The sequence below is a fragment of the Melospiza georgiana genome, chromosome 7 (genome assembly GCF_028018845.1).
Source record: "Melospiza georgiana isolate bMelGeo1 chromosome 7, bMelGeo1.pri, whole genome shotgun sequence".
Classification (NCBI taxonomy): Eukaryota; Metazoa; Chordata; class Aves; order Passeriformes; family Passerellidae; genus Melospiza; species Melospiza georgiana.
This window is the reverse complement of record NC_080436.1, coordinates 15,711,839-15,734,317: the sequence shown is the minus strand read 5'-3', so window position 1 is coordinate 15,734,317 and position 22,479 is coordinate 15,711,839. Positions and strand designations below refer to the sequence as shown.

General features: G+C 43.1%; 1 protein-coding gene across 3 annotated transcripts in view; it reads left to right on the top strand.

The window, feature by feature from the left end:
• PARD3B (par-3 family cell polarity regulator beta) overlaps positions 1-21,502 on the top strand; it is a 391,325-nt gene extending 369,823 nt beyond the window's left edge. For all 3 annotated transcript variants that reach the window (XM_058028158.1, XM_058028157.1, XM_058028156.1), the window contains one exon: positions 16,846-21,502. In XM_058028158.1, the coding sequence (XP_057884141.1) occupies positions 16,846-17,200 (355 nt within the window). In that variant the 3' untranslated portion in view covers positions 17,201-21,502. The remainder of the gene's footprint in view (positions 1-16,845) is intronic.
• The last annotated feature ends 977 nt before the right edge of the window (positions 21,503-22,479 follow it).

Here is a 22,479-nt window from a genome sequence, read left to right as displayed (position 1 = left end):
TTCCTTTGTCTCCATCCAGTCTTTGCTTTGCATAGCAGACTCAGAAAAAAAGAAAAAGAAAATAAAAAAAAGAACAACCAGAAAAAAAACCCACACCAGAATCACAGCCCTACATGACAGTGTGTTGGCACAATGGCAAGTTTCAAGCCTCTAATAGCAAGCCATTTAAAGAGAGTCAGTTACAGGTATGAATTGTGGGCATGTTTAGGAAAGAGGAAAGATTATGATGAAGTAGGAAAGTGGATTGTATGTGGACAGTCTTAATTGCATGCTGCAAGGTAATGACAAGCTGTGAAATCCTAAGACCTCAAATCTAGTTCTGTGTTCTTTTACAAACGTAGGGGACAGAGTCGTGAGCACTCTGTGTGCCACCCACCGAGAAATGAGAAGCAGGGTGGGGGAGATGTGAGGAGTGCAGAAACACAAGGGCAGCGCACTGAGCAGACATGCCCTTGTTTGTTATCCTTGCTGAAACCCTGCCTTGTGAGGAAAGAGCTTTTATATAAACTGGTGATTAAAGGAAAGAGGTATCTAATTTGGTATTAAGAGAGTTGCTGAAGAATTTAATAGTAAAAACAGTTGCTAGAGCAGCTGTTTCAACACAGTTCAGACAATTGGCAGCCAAACTGCTTCCATTTCATAAGTAGGTGACATATTTAATTTCTCTTCACAGAAGTCTTAAATATATCAGGAGAAAATGCACAATTTTAGAGGGCTTTGTCCAAATGCCTTTGCTCACATTCACCGAAGGCTTTTTTGTTGCTCTTCAAGTATGATGCTTTAGAAAGTCATGCTTTGGATGTGTTGATCCAGCTTGAGAACAGCCAGAAATTTACTACTAGAAGCTAGTTATGAGCCTGGTCCAGAACCGCTGCAATCCGTGGATGTGTTCCTAATGATTGCAGTCAGTTTAGGATGAAATGCAACCACTGTTGAAGCATACTTTTTGATTTCTTTGCTGTCTGGGTCAATCTGGTAGTAATTTGACAAACTCTGATTAGGCTACTTGTTGTTTTCCCCCAGAATTCTGCCCACCAATGTTAGCAATTTCTCTCCAGATTTTGGATATCCTAGCAAAAGAAATACATCTTTTCCTGCTCTATGTGTTCTTCTTCAGCCCATCCAATCTTATCACAGATATAAGTGAAATAAAAGTAGTCCTTAAAAATGAATGTGATTCAAGGTTGTTGAAGAATTGCAAACATTCAGATCACTAGTGGTTATGGAACAGTCACTTTGTTAACAGCAAGCACAGAGCTAAAACTCCTATTCTACCCTGTTAGAGAAGATTAATTCCTGCTTTCTTAACAATCTTTATCCTCATTTCCAGGCTTGGAAAAGATTGCATTGTTCTAGCATTTAATAGTTATGTAAATTAGCACTGATTTTGTCATTTAGCACCTGTGCAAAATTTTTTGCTGGAACAGTTCTTTCAAATATGGCATAAACAAAGCATAAGATGCACAGTGATACTGTTCTTTTGTGGATGCTTATTTGGAAAAATATGCATGAGCTATTGAGCATGTCATGGATATGCAAAGCTTTGTAGGCGTGTGGTTGGTCTTAAATAACACATAGGCCACTAGTCAGACTTTCAGCAAGCTTTATTTTGAAAATATATTAAATACCATCATGCATATGCTAAAAACTTTACCACATCTTTAGGGTAATGGTAATGTTTTTACTCAAAATCTTTGTCTGCTGAACATAACTTAGGCTGGATATAGAGATATTGACACAACTTCTGCTGGCTTCTGCCTGGTATTGCTGTGGCCTCCGCTGCTTCTGTCCTCTGTTCTGTGTGAGCAGATGGGATCCTGCAGCTGTTTGAATAAATATTAGTTTTAAAGAATTATGCTGCTCTGATTAACCATTCAATGAGGGGGGAAATGGCAGGGGAGAGAGCACCTAAGGAATCTCTCTACTTCAGGCCTCTTGCCCAAAAGCATTCATTTAAATGTTTGAGCAGTGATGAGGTGAGGAGTTATATAAACGGGAAGCCGTTCCTCAAATCACTATCTTCTCTCTGCATAGAGTGTAATTGATAGCTTATGTGCTTGCAACAGCTGAAAAAATAGAGCAGAACATGCAAACACATCTACTGTATAACATACGTGGGAAGCAAGTGGAGGAGAGTGTTAACTGTAATAGAAAGTGAATTATCTGCCATTTTTGTTCCACCCCAGATGTAATTCAGCAAGGAGATTGGATCTGTGCACTAGATAGTCTGAGACCGTGCCTTGGAAATTGGCAGTCAGAGTTCCATCCAGAGGGCAGGAAATGTGTGAACAAAACCCAGCCCAGGTTATCAAGCAAAACCCCGAGCCAACAGGGGTCCTTAGATATTGAGTAGCTGGCACTTTCCTTCATTTAAAGTAGAAAAATATCTCTTGTTTTACAGGTGAGGGGAGATGCTTTGAGAGCAGTCTGTCGTAGATCATGGCAAAATCTGGCAAGAAAAACCAATCTCAGGATGATTTCACAGTGAAAATTCATTTGACTGGTTTCTTGCTTGGATCTAGGGGCTAGTTAGTGCACTGCTGTATATATACCCATGTGTCTCCAGGTTTTGGACCCTCATTTAGCACTTTTGCTATGAGTTTTGGTTCAATCTGAGATCCTGTGCTTTAAAGAAAAGGTATGTTTGTTTACTGAGAACTGACTTGTCTTCAGTATAGAAAGAATGTATTTTTAGAAGCATGGTATGGCCACAGTTTCTTCCCTTGTTTTGCTTTCTTAAGGAGATAATAGTGATACGCTCTTGAACTGAACTCAACCAGCCAACACAATAGCTGGGACAAAGCATGTAGGAAAAAGGATGCTAACAGTGCTTCCTCCAAAGATGCTCAGACAGCAAACACACTTTACAGCTGTACATTAAAGATTTCCAGAATCAGTTAAAAGCTTTGAGGGTCCCAGTAGCCGTGCTCAGAAAACCCATGTGGCTTCTCTGTGTGTAGACTTCTGGTAGTCTTCTAATTAGCTTTGTAGAGGTCTCTGAAGGCATCTGGGTTTCTCACTGACTCGGGAATTGGGCTGAATTTAGGCTGCCTGAACATGCCAGTGCTGGGTTTGAGCATCTTTGAGTGTTTCTGTATGGATCTCCTCGCCCCTCTGGAATGGCAAGAGGGAGCAGCGTGGTGGGATGGGCTGTGCTGTGGTACTGACTGCACCACGCTTTGTGGCAGAAAGCACAGAGCAGATCGGTTTAAAACAAAAGGGAATTAAAAAAAAAAAAAAAGAAAGGCAAATTCAATTAGTCATTTGAAATTGAGTTGGGGTTTACAACTTGAATTTTTAGGCCCAGATCCATCAGAGCACTTAAGCACCTGCTTTACCTTGAATACAATTTGCTTTTCAATAGCTGTTATTTGCTATCAGAGAGCTCCAGGAAACCTGGGCTTAAATGGACATTGTAAAGGATGAAGGAAGGATGGCAGACAGGCCATCTTAGAGAAATTCCTCTTTTTCACTCCCTGCACCTTATGTGGTTTAAATAATGCCTCCTTAATGCAATGCTTTGTGTTACCTACTCTGTAAATAATGTCAGGAAAGGTTATTTAATGATAATTTGACTTTTTCTTTGAAAAGACTTGTTACTAATCTTAACGTAAAATCTCTTCAGTATTATTGAGGGGAATAACAACCTAATGTCATTTTGGTTTGATTTCTTTGTATGAGGGGGTGGCAACTCTCCCTTGTCTCTCCTCACCAAACATCAGAAGCAAGATCTGTTACTGAGAGATTGCTGCAGTGGTACTTGGTCTTACAGAGATTTCATCAGAAACATTTCATTTTTAAGGAACAATGGAAAATGTTCAGCTGTCCATTATTACACTTCTTTGTACACAGTCTAAAAATATAAATGGAAATTATAATTACATCTGTAATTCTGGGTCCCAGCTGAAATCGCTTTAATCTCAATGTGAGGGAGAAAAAATCAATACAGAACCCTTAACCCTGGTCTTTTCCTCCTTAGATATTTCATTTTCAGTTGTGCTAGTTTATACCACAAGTTTTATAAGTTTTTCAAGGAACTTTAGTATACAGAGACTATTTTGCATCCTCAAAATGGCATTGCTACTTTGTGCTTTTCTGATTTAGAAATTGTAATGATGTTCTTGAGAAATGGATTATATTGTAGCTGCTTGATATAATATGATGTTTCTCTCTTTTACTTTTTGTTCATTAAAAAGCAGGGCCTTTGAAATGTTGCAAAGTTCTTTTCAAGAAAATCCTATTTTACTGGCAGTAGAATTACACTTTTTTTTTCTTTCTTTTTTTTTTTTTTTCAAGAGGAATCCAAGTCAGCATTAAAGATTTAACATTGGGATTTGGAAAAGACATCTTTCTCAACTCACCACAGGCTCTCTCTACTCCATTGTCCTTTTTTTCCTATAGGCTTCAAATAGTAGGTCTGTCAAAGTTAAATATGATCATGTTTAGGGGTTTTTAATATCAACATCTGCAAGTACAGAAATGTCATCAAGTGTTTTGTGTTTCTGAAACCTTCACCTTTCTGCAAACCCAAGCTGAGACCAACAGTTGCTTTTGTTTGAGTTAACATCTGAGGAGGAAGGGTGAGGTTCTTTTATGCTCTAAGACCTTTGCAAACTATTAATTGTCCACGAATTGCAGCTTCCTCTGAAACATCTGGTTCTGGTAATAGTCCAGACATGATGCTGCAGATTAGGGCACACTCTGCTACATTGCCCCAGTTGCCACACTGTTAATGATCATGGATCTAACATCCACAGAGCAGAGGTGTGCTGTTCATCTTGGCAGAATATCTTATTTCTTTGTAATTGCATGTATGTACCATTTTCTAGATCATGGGCACTCAAAAAGTAAAGCATAAATTAGCAGCATTCTGGTCAGGCTTTTCTCTGAATACCTGAAAGACACAACTGAAAAGGAATGTTTCCACTTGAAGTGAGGCATTTCAGCAACCTACGTTTAGTACCCGAGGTACAATTTATTTGCTGTCTAAGGCTGTCAAGCCTTAACTTCCTGATTTCATTCCAGGATACAGATGTTTCATTCTCTCCCTGCCCTTTCCTCCCCTTGCAGATACCATTCTATACAAAAGCCCAATCCAAAGATCATTGAAATGCTACCATTGACATCCAGAGGCTTTGGCTGGGGCACAAAGTTCTTCACTGCATCAAAGTTATTCCCTCTTCTCAGTCTGGTATCCAGGCAAAGCACAGATGTTTTTCCATCTTTACTTCCCCCTGCAAAGTATCTTGATGGGCTTTTTATGAGCTTGCCACTTCAAGTCTATCACACTACGCAATCTGAAAATACTTGGAGAGATATTATAGTAGTGACCTTTATTGTTCATTAGTGAATCAGCAGCCTAGCTTACTGTGGCTTTAAATGAGCTATATAAATTGGTTGTTATTTTCAATGATGATTCCCTTGATTTGAACATACTAGAGCACAGATAATTGATTGATTCATTATGTAAAAGATTGTTTCAAGTTAGAGAGTGGTTTTATTTAATTTTTTTTCTCCCAGACAAATTGAGATATGCTGTCGAGAATCTTGGCCAGGTTCTTACCAGGTTCATATCCGGAAGCACTCTTGCTTCTCTGTTTCTCAGTGATGGCACACAGCAGCCTTCCTGGGTGGGTGGGGATGCCTCTTTGATTGTGGTGCTGTTCCTTGTAATGTCAGCTGAAGCTGCTGCCAGCATAGAGTCCTGCACGTAAGACTTTGTTGCAGATGTGTCCTTTCAAAATAAATTGAAGTCTATACCAGGTAGTGCTGTCCAAAACCTCTCTCTGTCTCAATGCTGGCTTGCCTCTACCCTGTATTCCAAGTGCTATACTGTCACCTCTCTCAGGTATCACTAATTCCCAGCTAATGACATTCCTTTGCCAAGGATGCAGTGTTTTGGTGTGTCTTTAAAGCCTTTTTTTTTCTTTCTTCAGCTGTGTGCTCCTCTTTCAACTTCAGGAACCTGATGTCTTCTGTTCTAGATACATAACTAAGCTGATAGAACTGTTACAACAGCCTGTACTTGCTTTCTCTAAAAGGTTGTTTTGCTCTAAGATCTTTGCTGTTGCAAATTTTATCTTGTTGTCTGTCATGCAGCACAGTGTGCAGATGGCACGGAAGTTTGTTTAGAAGCTACACATCTCATTTATTGGAAGTGTTGGGGAGGATGCATGTAGATCAGGGACATTGGTGAATACAGCAGTTCCCAAAGAGCAAAGGATGCTGCATGCCCAGGGACCATACGCATAAATCCGGCTGTGGGTGCATGGTGCTGCCCCAGGCCAGGAATGCATGGAAGAAAATCACACAAATCTGATGATGTCTCATGTCATTTGGGACACCTGGCTGGCACTGCCAGGGCTGGCGCTGCTGGCAAGGAAAGTGAAGAAGAGAGCAGTAGCCAGGCCAGGAGAGGATAGTGGTAAAAAATGTGATGGGTTCTAGGAATCCAAGCCTAGTCCTTGCTGAAGGAGGCAGAGAGGACAGTGGGGGCTGTGGCATCTTGTGCTGTTGTCCTGTCCACCCGCCTCCATCTTGTGGTCTAATGCGATCACCTCTGACTTCCAGATTTGCTTAAGGAAACAATATCCAGCAAATTAAACAGGGAAGAAATGAGCTCAGATGTGTATGAAAGTCAGCAGTTATGTTGTTTTCATGTGGGAATGGAACATATTTATGTATATCTATAGGCATTAGAGCTAATACCATATACATGAGTAAAAACTCCACCTGTGCCCATTAAGCAGTTGGAAGCTGTATTTTGCATTTCCTCCATACTCAGTGGTTCAGGTCTCAAAGCAACCTCACAGTGATGTACTTGGCAGTGGTGCCATGCGTGCGTGTCTCTTTCAAGCACAGCTGTTCTACAGGACATCTTGAGGGGGTGTTTGCAGATTCTCGTCTGTGTCTCACTTCTCCAGAATCTGCTTCTGCTCCCAGGATCTGGCGCGCCAAACCCTCCTCATCAACTCCTGAGCAAGTCAACAGCCTGTCCCAGGCTGCTGCCTAAGAGAATGGCAGGGCTTTGTAAATAAAGGAAACAATTGAATGATAAGTTCACACTTCAGCACGCTGCTTAACAACCTGATAACCGTTAATTACATACAGTATTTTTAAATGCAGCAACAGGGAGATAACTCGTGCAGAGGTGGGGCACAGGCCCTTGGGCCTCACGACCGGAGTTTAACCTCTTACTGCCCATGCCCCTAAAGAGACTGGTGGCTGCAGCTCCGAATGCCACCAGTTCTGAGCTTCTGCTGGCCAGCAGTGACTCAGGGTCATGCACGTGAAGTGTCCTCAGCTGCAGGTGGGGGCAGGGGGAAGCTCTGCTCAGTCCCAAATCTCGTGGGTCCTGCTTTGAGAGCAGCCTGTGAGCTGACAGGCAGAAAAGGTGGGGTGATAAGCCCAGGGCTGCCTCCAGCAGAGGCAGCAGGTAGAGCGGGTCCAGCTGGGAGCTGCTGCTGCTGGTGTAAGTGCAGGAGCTCTGCAGGAAGGAGCCAGCACAAACACAGCTGGGATGGGCGCTGGGGCCGGCTGCGAGTCACAGCAGCTGCGCTCAGCGCTACCGCTCCTGGGCTCCGGGTGGGACATTTCCGTCTGTCCCTGCCCTGTGGGATTGAGGGTTTGACCCTTGTTATTTAAAGCACAACTTCAGGACATCTGCTGTCAGAGCACCCGCAAAGTTTGTGGCTTAATGCAAGTCTGATTAACTGATTTGCCTATCCAAATCTGGAGATTTACACACTTCTATAGAGGCAGCTGTAAAGTTATAACTTCAGCTGTTTATCATGCCCCGAGCCTTTAAATCTCAATTATGAAAGGTGGTGTTTAATGGCTAGCTGGAAAATGGGTGGTTACCAGAGTGTTAATGGAGTGCGGCAAGCCAGGAAATGTATAATCTAATGCCTGTATAGAAATGAAAGGTTCTAACAAAAGAAAATATTGGGGGGAGGATGTACTTACAGGCTGTTTGTGCTATTTAGGAGAAAATCAGTACATGAGCAGTAGGGAAACAATGGGGACTGAAATACTGCCTGAAGAAAGAAATAAGAGCTGCTTGTTTTTAAGGTACCTCTTGCTCCCCCCCCAAACAGCCATCCTTCTTCTCTGGGTCTTGAGCTTTGCCTTTGTTACAAAAGGAAAAAAAAAAAAAAAAAAAAGAATGATTTGTCACAGTGAGTTTTACAGAATGTCTGGACCAGAAAGAAACATTGAAGGAAAAAATAACCAGCTACGTATTCCTTTTTTACTGAAGCATGGTTTTACTACCCAGTTTGTGCCATTGGAGGCAGAATTGACAGCCATACTTCATCATGGCAATGGGAGAAAGTGCTGCAAGGAGTGCTTTAATTTAAATGAGAAATGCTCTAAGAGGAAAAAAAAAGCCTAAAAGCTTGGTAATAACATTAATAACCACTTCTTACAGGTTTTTACTAGCCCACTAAAGATCAGACAGCATGTTAAGGTCCCAGTGGCTGAATAGTAAAGACCTGGGCCCAGGCTATTATTACTTAGGAAGATTCTTTTAATGATTTCTGTTATTAGTTGAAAATCATTTGAATAGTACAGCTGAATGGTCACCATGCTTTAAATTCATTTTGAATGAAAAATGAGAACAGGGTAGAATTTGGGTTTATGCATTTCTGAAAGCACTCCACAAAACCAGCGTGGATAACAGTTGTGCTCTGAATGGGCAGGCAAAGGGCAGAGGTTTCCCTGCTGGGGAGGAGCTCTTCTGGACTGTGATCAATTCCTTCTGAAAAGCAATTTTGACTATGGCAACAGAATTTCTTTTAAATCAAATTAAAAGCTCCTAAATCACCACAGACTCCGTAATTTCTACTCAGATAGCCTTCAAAAAAGCAGAGACCTCCAGTAGGGGTTGGGATGAGGCAAAGGGGTCTGGGTGGTATTTCTGCCTCTTGTGCTGCTGCTGCACTGAAGCTCATGTTGGGGTCTCACCTCTGCATCTCGCTCCCCTCTCCCAGACTGCCTGCTCTTGAGGAAAGCAGCTGCCTGTTCTCAGGGCAGGGGGAGCAGGGTCCCCCTGTCTGTTGGGAGTTGCTACACAGTAAGACAGGGCAAGTATTACCGCAGCACAGCTTTCACTTCAGCATCTTGCTCCTGTAGTGGCAGTACTTTTTTGTATTCATTTGAATTTGCATTTAAATGCAAAATTCAATCGAGAAGCCTAAACAGTTGCTTCTCTTGCTGGCTTAAGAAGCATATGTCCTTTAAAAAGAAGTTTTCTCCCCTCCAACGTAACTTGGTTAGCATCTTCTCAGAAATGTGACTCAGAAGACCAAAGGCCAAGAACTCTTTTAGTCTATAGGAAGAGCTTTTGGTCCCCACTGATCTGCAAAACAAAAGACCAAAGGGACCTTGAAATCTCAGCCAGGTCTCTCCCCAGCAGAGCATGGGGGTTCCTGAGCAATAAGCATGACTGCTTAGCATTGAGAGTGGGTTACCAGTGCCCAGAGGTTAATGACTCACACGGCATTATGTTGTGCTGAATAATGAGGAACATCTGAAATGACACATGTTGTAATGACTCGCTACTTAAAGTACCAATCTACTTAAGATCCCTTTAAGCTTGAAGAGATCACAGAATAACAATGTCTTGTTCAATAGGTGCTACTTTATTTTATGCCTTCTGGTAGAAGAGATGTACCATGCCTGAGAGCATATGAACAAAACAAGTGAGGACTTGAGTAGGAAGGATTATTGCACTAGTTGTTGTGAATGCTTTTTAGGCATTTATAGAGCACCAGCTAGCACATTTCAAGTTTTGTTTTTGTTAATTTCAGAGTTTTAATCCTGGTTGTCACAGTTCCTCTATTCGTAGGTTGGATTTAGGGAAGGAGAGAAAGGGGAGCTTTGTCTGCAGGATGAGATTATCAGAAACTGGTCTGAGATTTCCTGTGGAAACTAAACTAATGCTGGAGCAAAGCAGCAATGCTGTCTTATGGTTTGGTTGCTGATGGGAGGGAGTTTAATTTAATGGCACTCTAAATTCTGATGTTAACCAATCTGTGACAGAGTTTGCTCCATTAGGGATTGAGAACAATCTATTTTCTGGCAGACAAAATAAGTTGTTCGTGCTGTCATAAGAAGTCATACCTAATCTTACAGAAAAGTTTTAGACCTGTCAGACACTGCTTGCCTGTCTTACTGTTGTTTCTGCAGTCTGCTCTCCTGCATGGAAAGCTGGTACGTGACTAAATTGTACACTTGGCCTTAGATGTAAAAGCAAGCGTGACACCTGAATATCTCCAATTGCTAAAAATGGCCCAGGGAGCAGCTGGGTCCCAACACCTCTGTGGTGTGGCCCTCTGCAAACAATAAAGGACTCAGTTCTCCAGCTGCTTTAAGGCTGGACTTCAACTAGAGAAATATAAACACTTCTCTGCACTTACCTGCTGGGATTGTGGTGCTTTAACTGTTTGTTTCTAAATATTTTAAGCTGTAATATTGAAGAGAGAGAGAAACTGTGCTTATAAACTCTTATATTTGGGCCAGTTGGCACCACTTTAGACTTTGCAAAAGTGTATGCAAGACAGGAGAATCAGGCCTGCCTGCATTGCATCTGGAGTGTATTGCTCGAATTTCAAACAAACTTATCTGGACTCGTCCTTCTCCAAACCAAAACCAAATAGGAATTCTTTAAAAAGGGAAGAGAGATTCTTCCACTCTTGCACCCCCCACTCACACACACACCCCCACCACCTTGAAATGCAGGTCATTAAAAGATCATTATTTTTATGGGTCTGCAAAGCCTGTAGAAGTCAGAGCTGTGTAATATACATTGCAGAGTGTTCTGCTAATCCAGTCCGACCGCAGTCGTGCCTGGCCCAGGGAAGAGGGTCTGGTAACTGGAAACCTGACACTGAAGGAATTCCAAACACAGTCCTCAAACTAAAAACAGCTCTCTCTGCATGGCATGTGCTACATGAGAGCCAGGGATTGTATTCGTTTATGTTATCTGATTTTTCAGCCTTGTATTGTTGATAAAAGAACAGGAGAAGGAAGCACCTCCACCAGCTCAGCCCATAAATAAAGTGTGTATGGTGTGGTAGAGGTTAGTATGACATTGCAAGACATCTGCCTTCTTCTGTGGGGTACAAGCCTCTCTCACAGACAGCAGCCACGGAGCACTTCCTTGTGCTGCAGATTCTTCCCAGCACTAAGATACCAAATTTGATTCCCAGTGAATTTTAAATGCAAACCCTTTATTTGGCTGTGGGAAGTATTGATCTGAAAGGGCAAAGAATATTTATTATAGGATTATCTCACCTATTAAGATACAGAGACCCACCTTAATGCATCTCAGTGATTTCTTTGAAATCTGCAGTGATTTGAAATTTCATTAATTTATTTATGTTATATGCATGTTGAATATTAAGCAACAGGAGTTCTTAGAGCCACTGACTACAAACAGCACTGCAGTATCTTTAATACTTTATCTGGAGAGATAGGCACTACGTGATCTTTTCAGTTAATTGTTTTTAGTGTTTGTTGAGAAGAGCTTTATAAAGACACAGTGTAATGTATTTGATACTTCAAGATTGTTTGTTTGCATAATTTAATTCTTACATCAGCTTCTCTTTTCTTCTTTAAAAGTAGTTCCTCCTGGCTGAGAACAAACATCACACAATCACACTGCATACAGTGGAGTTCTTCACTGAGAATTTGGACACAGATAGGATGTTGTTGCTTTCTCCTGTTCTTTAATCACAGCCTGGGCTGTCTGATGCCATCACCCAGAGTCTCTGTATGTCTTGCTTAGACATGAAAGAGACTGCAGCCAAATGTGGGCTTTCCATTTGCTACTTAGTCTGTGGCTGTCTTTGAAGTTTATTTCAAGTACTCTCTAACAAAGTAAGAAGGCAGGTTTTCTTGTGAGATTATATCCCTTGCAAAATATTCCCTCAGCAGCAAGGAGGAGATAGTGATGTAAGAAGAGAGCATTCCCTTCCTTGCTTTTTACCAGGTACTAAGAGGGTGACCTCTGTGACTTTCCCTATAGAACAGAGGGAAGAAAAACCCTTTGTCACAATGAAATCCAAACCCCCAACGTGATGGGGCACAGCACAAGCAGTTAGACCTTCATTTTGCTTTCCTTTCCTTTCAGATAGCCCAAGCACATGTCTCCAAGGATGTTAAAGGTGACCTGCAAATGGAGGTTATCAATGAAATGCAGTAAACCTGAAATGTAATTTTTTTTTCTGATTAGGTTTTTGAAGCATCAGGTATTTATGCCAGTCTACTCTGTAAGATTTTCCACAGTTGAAGAATAGCTAAAACGGGGGTTAAAATAAAAAAAGAGGAAACCTTCAGATACCTGTCACTAAATAGTATTTTGGGTAAAGGAAGTCTTTCCTAGGTGTTCCAAATCCTGTGGTTCAGTTTTAAATAAACCCAGAAGCTCTTAAAAATTCTGCAGTGAAGCTAGAAGATACTCTATTTTTTGTGCTTGGAAGATAAATAAAACGGAGAGAAAAACAAACCTGCTTTAGGCTTTACCTGTCATAGAGAAAATAACAACACATTAATTGAATATCAGTCACAAATTATCTGCTTTTCTTGGACAAGTCTACTTTGTGCTCCTAATGCTCAAAATGGATCACAGTTGTTAACTGGTGAATCGTTTTAAAAGATAAACCGGTAGAGCTGCAAACCAGCATATGAAGTGAAACATGTTCACAACTGCCTGTATGTGATGTGTAATTTCTCTGCAGGGGAAGGAGGATGAGACTTTGCTTCCTCAAAGCAGAAGGGGCACCATTTTAAGGGACACCTTGCTCATGACATTTTTGACAAGTGTTTTCATTCTGCCCCACCAGTTTCAGTCCTTTGTGGAGCCTGGTGCTTCTCTCTCCCTTCATTCATTTGCTTCCTGCAGCAGCAGCCGCTGCTTTTAGCTAGACCCACATCCATAATGCACTTTCCAGTGGGACCCAGCAGAGCTGAACTATCAGCAAAACCAGGTTTTGAGCTCTGAGATCAGTTCCTTCCCAGGATGTTGTGTCAGCTTCCCTGCCTTCTGCCTGCCATTAATTGCACTGTATCCCCAGGTCAAACAAATGGCCAAAAATCTGGAAAACAGCTGACAGTCAGAGCAGCTCCTACTCAGCATGTCCTCTCAGAGGGCACGGTCCTGGCCTGGTCCTTTTGAGTGGCTGGACCTGCTTGACCCAATTTGTGGATTTTTGATCACTCCCCTGGGTCACTGATTTTCCACTTGAGATTATTGTTTTGACCCCCACACCATGGGTCACTGGGGAGGTGTGATATGGCCCTGTGAACTCTGAACTCATCAGAAGCCAACAAAAACAGTGCAGAGAGGAGAAGAATTTCATTAGGACCTCCTCAGAGGTGGTAGTGTCTGCTGAGGGAAAAGGTAGGAGTTGTTTTCCTTCTTGCAGAAACAAGCACAGCATCTACAAGGGACTGCCAAGTAGAAAGTGTTTGATTCGGTTTGTTTTGGCAATTTCTTTAAGGATAAACAACAGCATGTACTTTTACACCGTGAGCTATCGAGTGAGAAGGGTGTTGGTTCAGAGGAGCTGTCCTCTTCCTCCTGGGAACTGCCCTCAGTGTCCCAGACTTACTGCTAATGGTGACAGCATTTCTGCAGGCAGAGCTTGGTATTTGCAGTTGTTTCTTTTACCTTAGAAAGATTAACTTTCTGATGCTTAATTTGTCACACTTGAGGAGGGAAGGGCATTTTTTTCCTGTTTTTTAAGACTGGTCAGGTAGAGGTTCATGGAGACTCTGTAGGCTGGTTGGTTGCACTGTGAGCAGCTCCTGAGAATGAACTTCACCAGGCTTGGGTGGTAGGTGAGGAAGAATGAATCTTTGGGAAATAATTTGGCTTCAACATGCTGTGCTGGTCATAAAAGGGAAAAAAAAGTGTTGTCATTGTAGCTTGTGTACCTGTGAGTGTAACACTCACTGGGATCGCTACGGAAAGTGACCTGGAGAGTGTGGAGCAACCATGAGGATATCTTCTGTGAAATCTCCCTCAGTCATGCTGCCCAGAGTCAGCCTTTTGGACAGTTACCAGTGTTTCCCAAGGTTTTACTCAGGCAAAAATTCTGCTAATTGTTGGCTATACTATTGCTTGTATTATCCCCAAGGCTTCTAAAATAACTCACATACCCTTGTCTTCCTGGGGCTTTCCTAAAAGGTTTGTGCAAAGTGGATTTCTGTCAGGTCTCTGTGTACAACCTGTCATGACTGGGCAGGACACTCAAGAATTACACCAGCTATGGGTGTTTTGCCCTCAGAGAAAGGAAACTGGTGCTGACAGTGAACAACTTGGGGTTCTATCTTTTAAAGAAAGATTTTGCTCTTCCCCACATGTTGTTCTGCAGTTTGTCTACCCAGCCACAGATGGTGTTAGCTGTAAGTGAAGCGATGGTGGATTTAGTTTGCTAGGAGAGGGAACAGCAATGGAGATCTGATGGCATCAGCTCAGGCAGCCTGGGGCCATTTCTCAGGTCTGGCACACTTTGATTGCCCAGGCACATCTTCACAGTCCTGGGCCAGAGCAGCCTGAGTGCACAACCCTCTGCACAGTCACAGCTTCTGTGGCAGCAGTGTAATACTCATTCCTAAAACTGGGCTGGCTGAGTTTTCCTGGGAACAGCTCTTTTGGCTGGATGGCAAAGCACCCCTCTTTTCCTGCATCTTGCGGAACTCTGGTGTCACTTGAGGCATGAGTTATGTACTGGAGGCTCAGTATGTCATGCTGGTGGCTCAGTCCCATTTTCAGCCATCATTTTGGTGCCAATTCATCCTGAATTTGTTTTTTAGAGTAATACAATTTGCAGTTAAAACTCTGTCCAAAAGCTACCACTGGGTTTTCAGTGAATTCTGGGTCAGGTTCCAAGCTCAGTCCTTTTTTAATGTGATCCACAAGAATTTCATTGATTATAGCTGCCAATGAGAACACCTTATAAAACCAATGTACATGATTTTGAGCATGATCCTTATATTAAAAGGTGATGGGTGTAGGTTTGACATTTGTTCCTCTTGGTGTGCTGCTTGACACAAAGCAGTTCCTACCTTTTATGATTGGAAGTACATTTTTGTGCACAGAGATTAAAGCTGAGTGTGATGGGACTGACTAGTGAACAAGCCTTCATGCATGTGGAAAAAATCGTGGAGCAGCTCTTTGGGCTGCTCTGGAAATGAGGCTTTGTTGCAAGGTGTAGGTGTGTGAGCAGTGATGGTAATTGTCTCAGTACGTACGGTTAAGAGTGGTTTGGTATCTCAGAGAGTGGCTTCAGGCCCTTCAGCACTTTGTCTGGACTGTCTCACCAGGAGGTGGGGGGAAGCTGGGAGTGCCTGTCTTTTATAATGTTCTGTTTTTAAAGCAGAAAGTCTCTGGGGAGCATAGGGTCCTAAAAGTCCAAGGCCTGGAATGCTTCCTTTTGCTCTTTCCATTTTAAACAGGAAACATTTGCACTAAGTTATTCCAGGAGGAGAATTGTAGGTTCATTTCAAGGCAGATAATGTTTGTTCATTGCCTATGTCCATGATTTACCCCATGGGCTTAAACGAGTGCAGCAGAAAACCACATGTTTTGTTTTACTACATGTTAAACAAGTTCCAGCGGAGTCTGGGAGCCCAGGTTAAGAAAGAAGGAGCATGCTTGTAAAATCTCTGTGTGAACAAGAGAGTCATTGACAAATTTTGAACACCTGATCTGTTGTACCAGAATGATTACTTTTTTCATAATCTATGCAAAGAATATTTAAACAGTTGATGAGTTCAGTCCCAAAGACACAGAGCAGGTGTAATTGATCTATATAATTGATCAACTTCCAGCCCCTGTTTTGGGTCAAACCTCTGTCTTGTTCCCTAAGCTCTCATTTGGAGAGAAGCTTCCTGTGCAGTCAATGAGGGGTTTTGTCCAAAGTGCAAAGACATTTGCAGTCAGACTGGCAAAAACTCCTAATTAAATTAAACTTTTGGGGATGCTCTGGTGACATGTCTGTGAGAACAATTATTTTTGCCATTTCAAAAGTATCACAAGTGAAGTTGTAATAGGAAAAAATATCAATGTTTCATTAATGCAAATCATGAAATTAAGATGCAGAAGGCTACAGAGAGGACTCCATGGCACATTCTTGGGGATGGCACATCCTCGGGGATGACACATTCACATGTTGCTTTTCACGTGAACTAGGGCTTGTGAGATCCATACTGATGCAGACAAGTTACAGGGCTGTTGTAATATCAGGCCTTTTAGATCACAGATTTTTTGAAACCTCACTGGCAACTTGCCCATTAAACACAGGTATTGTAGCCTGACATCCCCAGTGTTCTTCCCCAGTTTTTCCAACTATGGTGTTTGGAAAGTTTTACAGGCTGACATATTGGGAGAGAATAGTGGGAAATGGCCTGGAAAGCGTGAATATTTGTGCATGTAAAGCTTATGGGATTTGCAGACTTGCAGACCCAACTCATCTGTTTATCCTCAGGCTAGATAAGATTCAGTCAAATATGCATTGTTTAAAGGAGCTTTGTTTCCATTATGGCAAATGGATCACAGGAGACTGACTTTGGAAGCTGAAGGGCTCCAGTGCTCCCCCATTGTAAAAGGGCTGTGATGTGTACTGGACCCTTCCTCAAGTGTCCTGGACGTTACAGACTTTTGTAGCATGCAGGTGGGAAGCTTGTTATCCTTCAGAAGTTCTTTTCATTCATCAGGACTTGTCATGCTTGAGGTGGCATTTCCTCTCCCAAAGTAAACATAGATTGTATGTACAATAATGTATCACTGAGCAAGTAGACCGCCTTTTTATGTGCTTTATTATGTTTTCTCTTCCTCAGGCGTGGACCTGCAGAGCCACTAGAATATTTAACAGGGCCACGAGTAACGTACAAAGAGAGAGATCTTCCCTACTACCACGGAGGACAGCCTGTTATCCACCCATCCAAGGGGAACTACATCCGTGTGCCGGACACAAGAATGGCAGAACTGAGGTACCCTCAGTATTACCCAGGCCAGCCCGTGGCAAACCAGCATAAAGGACCCCTCCGGCAGGACGTGCCGCCCTCCCCTCCGCAGTCCCACCGAGCACCAGCTTACAGTGAAATGGTCCGACACCGTGGGACCAGTCCAGACCAGTACCAGTACAGGCAACAGGATCCCAGGCACAAGAACCCCATGACTGCAGCTGTATAGCCCTGCACTGGACTTGGGCACATCATCCTTGTAGAGTTGTTCCTAAGCGTAGCTGCCTGTAAGAATGGCACACAAGACCTGGAGTCGTTCTTACTGAGCTGGGCTCAGCCTAGGTGCTTTCTAACAGGCGAACTAAAGCCACGTGAGGTACGATGTGTTTTGAGTATGTGAGGTACCAGACAGTTGAGTGTTTTTTAATTCCTTTTAAAAATAGAAAGTGGCTGCTGGGAATGAAACACAACACTTAATACACCTCAGGGCTATTTACTGAATCCAGTTACACCTTTACAGTACATAGCTGTCTGTGTAAGGGCAGCGGAGTCACCAGAGTTTACTTCAGAGTGCTGTTGTAGAGCCTTTTAAGTGAGAACACAGCATGCAGTACGGACTTCTTGCAGAGCTGGGCATCTTGTGTATCTAGTGTGTGATCATGACAAGGGACTGCCACAGAGATGGTGGCCACATTCCAGGCACGTCCTGACCAACAGCTCTGCTTTAAGGATGCTGCAGTTCCAGATTTGTGATCTGGCCTCTGTCTTCCTCTGTCTTTTTGGTGGTGGCAGCATTTATCTTGTAGCCTTCATTTTTTGCAGTCTGTGTATCAAGAGTCTTCTCTTATTGCACCTGCTGCAGTTGGAGTAGGGTAAAAAGCCTTATCCCCTATGCTTGGGCAGGCTGTCAGAGGACAGGCATCCACCTGAGAACTGTGTCTGTAGAGGGGGGAGTGCGTGCTTGTGAGTGTTGGTTAGTTATAAAGTGTGCAGTCTTTAAATGTAAACCCTGGAGACCAGATCCTCAGCTGCTGTCAGGAAGTGTCGCTTGAGGGGTTTCAGTGAAGCTGGCCTATAGGGAAGTGACTGGGGGGTGACTATGGGCATGGACTCCATAATTCATATTACGTTACTGTGTCAGGTGCTGCCTTGGCTCCATCGAGGCAGCCCATTCCTGGCCCACTCCAGGCGGTGTTGGAGCCAAGTGCCTGCCAGCAGCGTGTCTGTCCCAGCCAGCCCAGTGCCACCACAAGGCACCTGTTCCTGGGGGCTGCCTTCCATGCATAGGGGAAGCTCAGCCTTGGGCTGCACCGGGCCCACTGTGCCAAGTGCCAAACTACTCGAGTTCCTGCAACCAGAGGCCATGAGGTCTGTGAGGAAAGGCGCTTTTCACAGCAAGGGGTGAGGGAAAAGACAAGGAAAGTAACAGGAAGGGCTTCAAGACCCTGGGGCCCAGGAGGAAGATGTGAGAAGAGCTGTTTGTAGCAAGTTATTTGCAGCTGTGCATAGGAAGAGAGAAGGTGTGGGTGGGGAGGGGGTGTCAGCAGCACAGCAGAGCCATGGTGGGGGGACAGGGTGGTGGGGTACATGCTCAGTCATTTGCCCCAAACAGCCTGGGTTTGCTCTGCAGTCAGAAATGTGTGTCCCCAGCCACAGGGACCTGTGCGACCTGACCCAGGAGGGCTCTGAGCATTTAGAGATCTGTCTCAAGGATTTTGTCAGGAGGAAACCATGCAGTATTGTGACCTAGAAATATGTTATTTCCAAGTGTCCTTAATTCCTTGACTTCTGCCTTTTGGAACTGTCACTAAACCACTAGGCCTCCTTTCCTCATCAGGAAAAGACTGTGACCTGGCCAAGGATTAAGCGTAAGGATTTCTTTGATGTCATTTTGACACATTTGGTATGCAACATATCAAATCACACAGATCACTTCCCAGGTGTTAAATACCATCAGGAGGGTTTCTGCTAGGAGTATGTCCTGCTAGCAGGTAATGGCCCTGATGAGAAGCAGCATTTAATCCCAGCCTACTTTCTTCTCCGCTGATGGTGCTGGTTAGAGCCTGGCGTAACCCTCAGGCACAAGAAGCACTTGCAGCTGCCTGAGTGGCTGGCAGGCTCTAGTGCTTGCATTCCCATCAGCCTCCACCCACCACAGGCTGGGAAGCAGGAGAGAGGAGACAGCTTTCCATGGCAGAGGAGCACCTCCATGATTCACATAAGGGGCTGGACTCCCTGGGGCAGGGGCAGGCACAGCTCTAAATCCAGTCAGGAGGAAGCATTGGTGGGAGGGAGAGAGGAAGAGGAATGCAACTGATTATGAAGCAAGAGTCTTTGCTTCTTATTCCATTTCTTTCTGCTCGCTTCCCTAGTAATGTAGGAGGGAAAAACCTCTGGAGGGAGTGTTGGGTGTAAAGCTGGATGTCTCCAAGTACCTTCCATAAATAAGGCATGTTCCCCAAGGAAACTGTGCCTGTCATGTACGTGCTCTGCACAGCCCTGTACTTCTCTCAGAAAGCTTTAGATGCTGTAGGATACTCAGCCAGGACTTGGCAGCCACAGGATAGCCGCTGGTGTTATAAAGGCCTGTTGAAATTGAAGCAAAAACAAATTAAAATACTTTCCTTTCCCTCCTTGAAATATAACCCCTGATACATTTGATCCAGCTGCAAAGAAACTAATGTTTGCGACAGTGGCTTTATCAAGCCAGGCCACAATTAAAAACAGCTCTGAAAATAAGCTACTGCCTTTGTAAATCACTCTCAACTAACCCTTCAAATGGCATCACAGCACAGTGAACAGAACTTATTTACAGTATTTCATGAGCCAGGGCCAAATAAAATCTGGATGGAAACAGCTCCTAGATTATTTATAGCCTTTGAGGGACCTGCCCAATGTCTCCTCGTAACCTGAATCTTTCCTTAAGAGCTCCCCTTGATGGTATTGGCTCCACTCAGTTGAGGCAGACAAATCAAACAAACACCTTCTGAGCTGTTAATCTTACCTTACCCAACAGGTTATTAAATGATGCTTCTGCTCAGTAAGCAGAAATCAGTAGAGAGCTTCTTCCAATAAAAAAAAAAAAAAAAAAAAAAAAAAAAAAAAAAAAAGTGTAATATATGGATGCATCCTACAGGTAAGGAGCTAAGGAGGAAAAACAGTGTGACCTAACTGGGGGAGCAAGACCAAAAAGTATTACAGAGCATCTCATCAATCTCTGGTGCCATTGTTCTGGGAGAAAATTGCCATTTCCTGATTTAATATCTGGTAGAGGTACAGTATTTTCAAAAGTATAATGTGTAACTACAGTATATATAGTCAGCTTTTCTGCAGTATAAAATGTATGATTTTAGCACCATATTGTGGAAAAATATGTACCGTGCAGAATTCACGAGGTGCTACAACTGACGGTTGAAAATACACACTTGCAAAATCCAAAAGAGCCGTTAAGTAACAAGTTGTTCTTTTCCCATATGTCCATATGTTTGGGAAAATTATGAGTCTGAAATGCTCTTGACACGTAATTGCCTCGCACTCCCTCATCCAAAATGTGCCAGTCCAGCAGCAGAGTCCCTGACGTAGTGGGTGTGAAGGGAGAGTTGGGTTTGCCACGGGAGCAGCCCTGAGTGTGTGTGTGTGAGCAGGCATCGAGACCGAGGGAGAGAGGCCCGCACTCACGTGAAGCTGAAGCTTTGATTTCCTGAGCTGGTGGCGTGCAGCCTGCATTTCTGGCTCTGGCACAGGGCCAGCCAGGCCCAGCAGTTGAAAGATTAAGAGATAGAAAAAAGAGCCTGTGGATTTTCTGAGTGACCACCCACTAGTGAGCCATGATCTTGGCCTGTGAGCTGACTTTACCACTGTGATATATTATGATGCAGAAGTCTCTAGGCACCCCTCAAATGTGTAAAGAAACATCAACTGCCCTTTGTGGGGGAAACTAAGCATAGAGAAGAAAAAAAAAAAGGCTCATGCCTTGAAAAAGTGCATACAGTCCTGAATTCCAATTCACTCCAGCTTCCTGATCTAGAAATAGCTTCACATGCTGCCTAATTTTTTTACAGATGAATTGTGCTACCTCTTCCTCCCAGCCATCACAGATTTGTTTATCAGAGTCAGTGCTGTGAGTGAATCCTAGCAACTGCTCTGCCCGGGCCACATCCTGACACTGCTCTGAGCAGGGGCTGCTTTGCACTTTCAAAAGGCCCCACACCTGTGCTCCCCATCACAGTTGTCCTGCAGGATCCTTAAGCCTTACATGCAAAATCAGAAGTGCTATTCACTATCTCTGCATAGGAAAGAAGGCTTTGGAAGACACTATTGTGTTACTGTGAGGGAGAGAGAGGTACTTGTGATCCTGACAATATCTGTGTGTTTAAGTAAAACTGATTTAAAAATCATGTGTGATTGTTTTGGGGGAGAAATTCAACACGTAATTTGACAGGTTTTTCTAGTACCACGTCAGAGATTTTGATCTTTTGTTACATATGGCTATATAAATTTTACCTGGTTTATTTTGCATTAAAATAAAGGCTTTAAGACTATATATGATTATGTACTTGTATGTAGAGTTTTTCCCTTCTTTGTGTCTACAAAGTCATCCTCAGCCATGAATGTGATTTGATATTAGAGGATGATACATGATCAAGCTGGATTAGAATTGGTAAAATGACTTTTTTTAACAAAAAAACAAAACCGCAGCAGCCATGTGCTACTTTGTAGGGGAAAAAAGGCATCCCAGAGCTTAACTTGATTCTGTCTCAAATCTGCATTGTCTTCAGCTGTATTGCCTGAATCCTGATTCCATACCCCAGAATTGAGAGGAGAAGCAAGAAAAAGTCCCTTGTCAGCTCAGAAATTTCATCTTAGGCAGCTGCTTGTTCATTGCTGAAGTTCCCCAGGCACTTTCATCTCAACATGGAGCTCTTCTCTTGCTGCTGGTACCAGCTGAGGTGTTCTGCAGCCTGTAGCAGCTGCCAGAGGGCTGAGAGGGCTGGAGACCCTGCCAGAGATTTAGGATGCCTTGAAAGTTCTGCACAGGCTCTTCACATGAGGTATGTTGGTCATTTAACTGAAGCTGGTAACTCTTATTTTCACACATTATGTGCAAGATAGATCTTTGTAGGATCAGGCTGTGGGTTGCAGTGAGATCTGGGCAAGAGTGTTATGTTAGGTGGAATAATTTTCAAAATAGAAACTTCAGTGAAAAGGCATTAGTACAGAGAGAAGGAATAATGAAGCTTAAGATGGAAATTACAGGTTACTGTGAAGAAAAAGGAAAGAATAAAAGAACAAAATAGACAGAAAGGTGTAATAGAAATGGCAGAATGGTCAATAAAAATACATGTGTACTGCATTCCAAGACATCTTGAATGCATGTCTTAGTATTTACAGCCGAGACAGCTCATGGATAACTGTCAGTCAATTTTAGCATGTATTAAATTATAAACCACATAGATGCCATTTTTTGAACCAGTCAGGTCATAACTTGCACTCACAGCTGAAAACTGA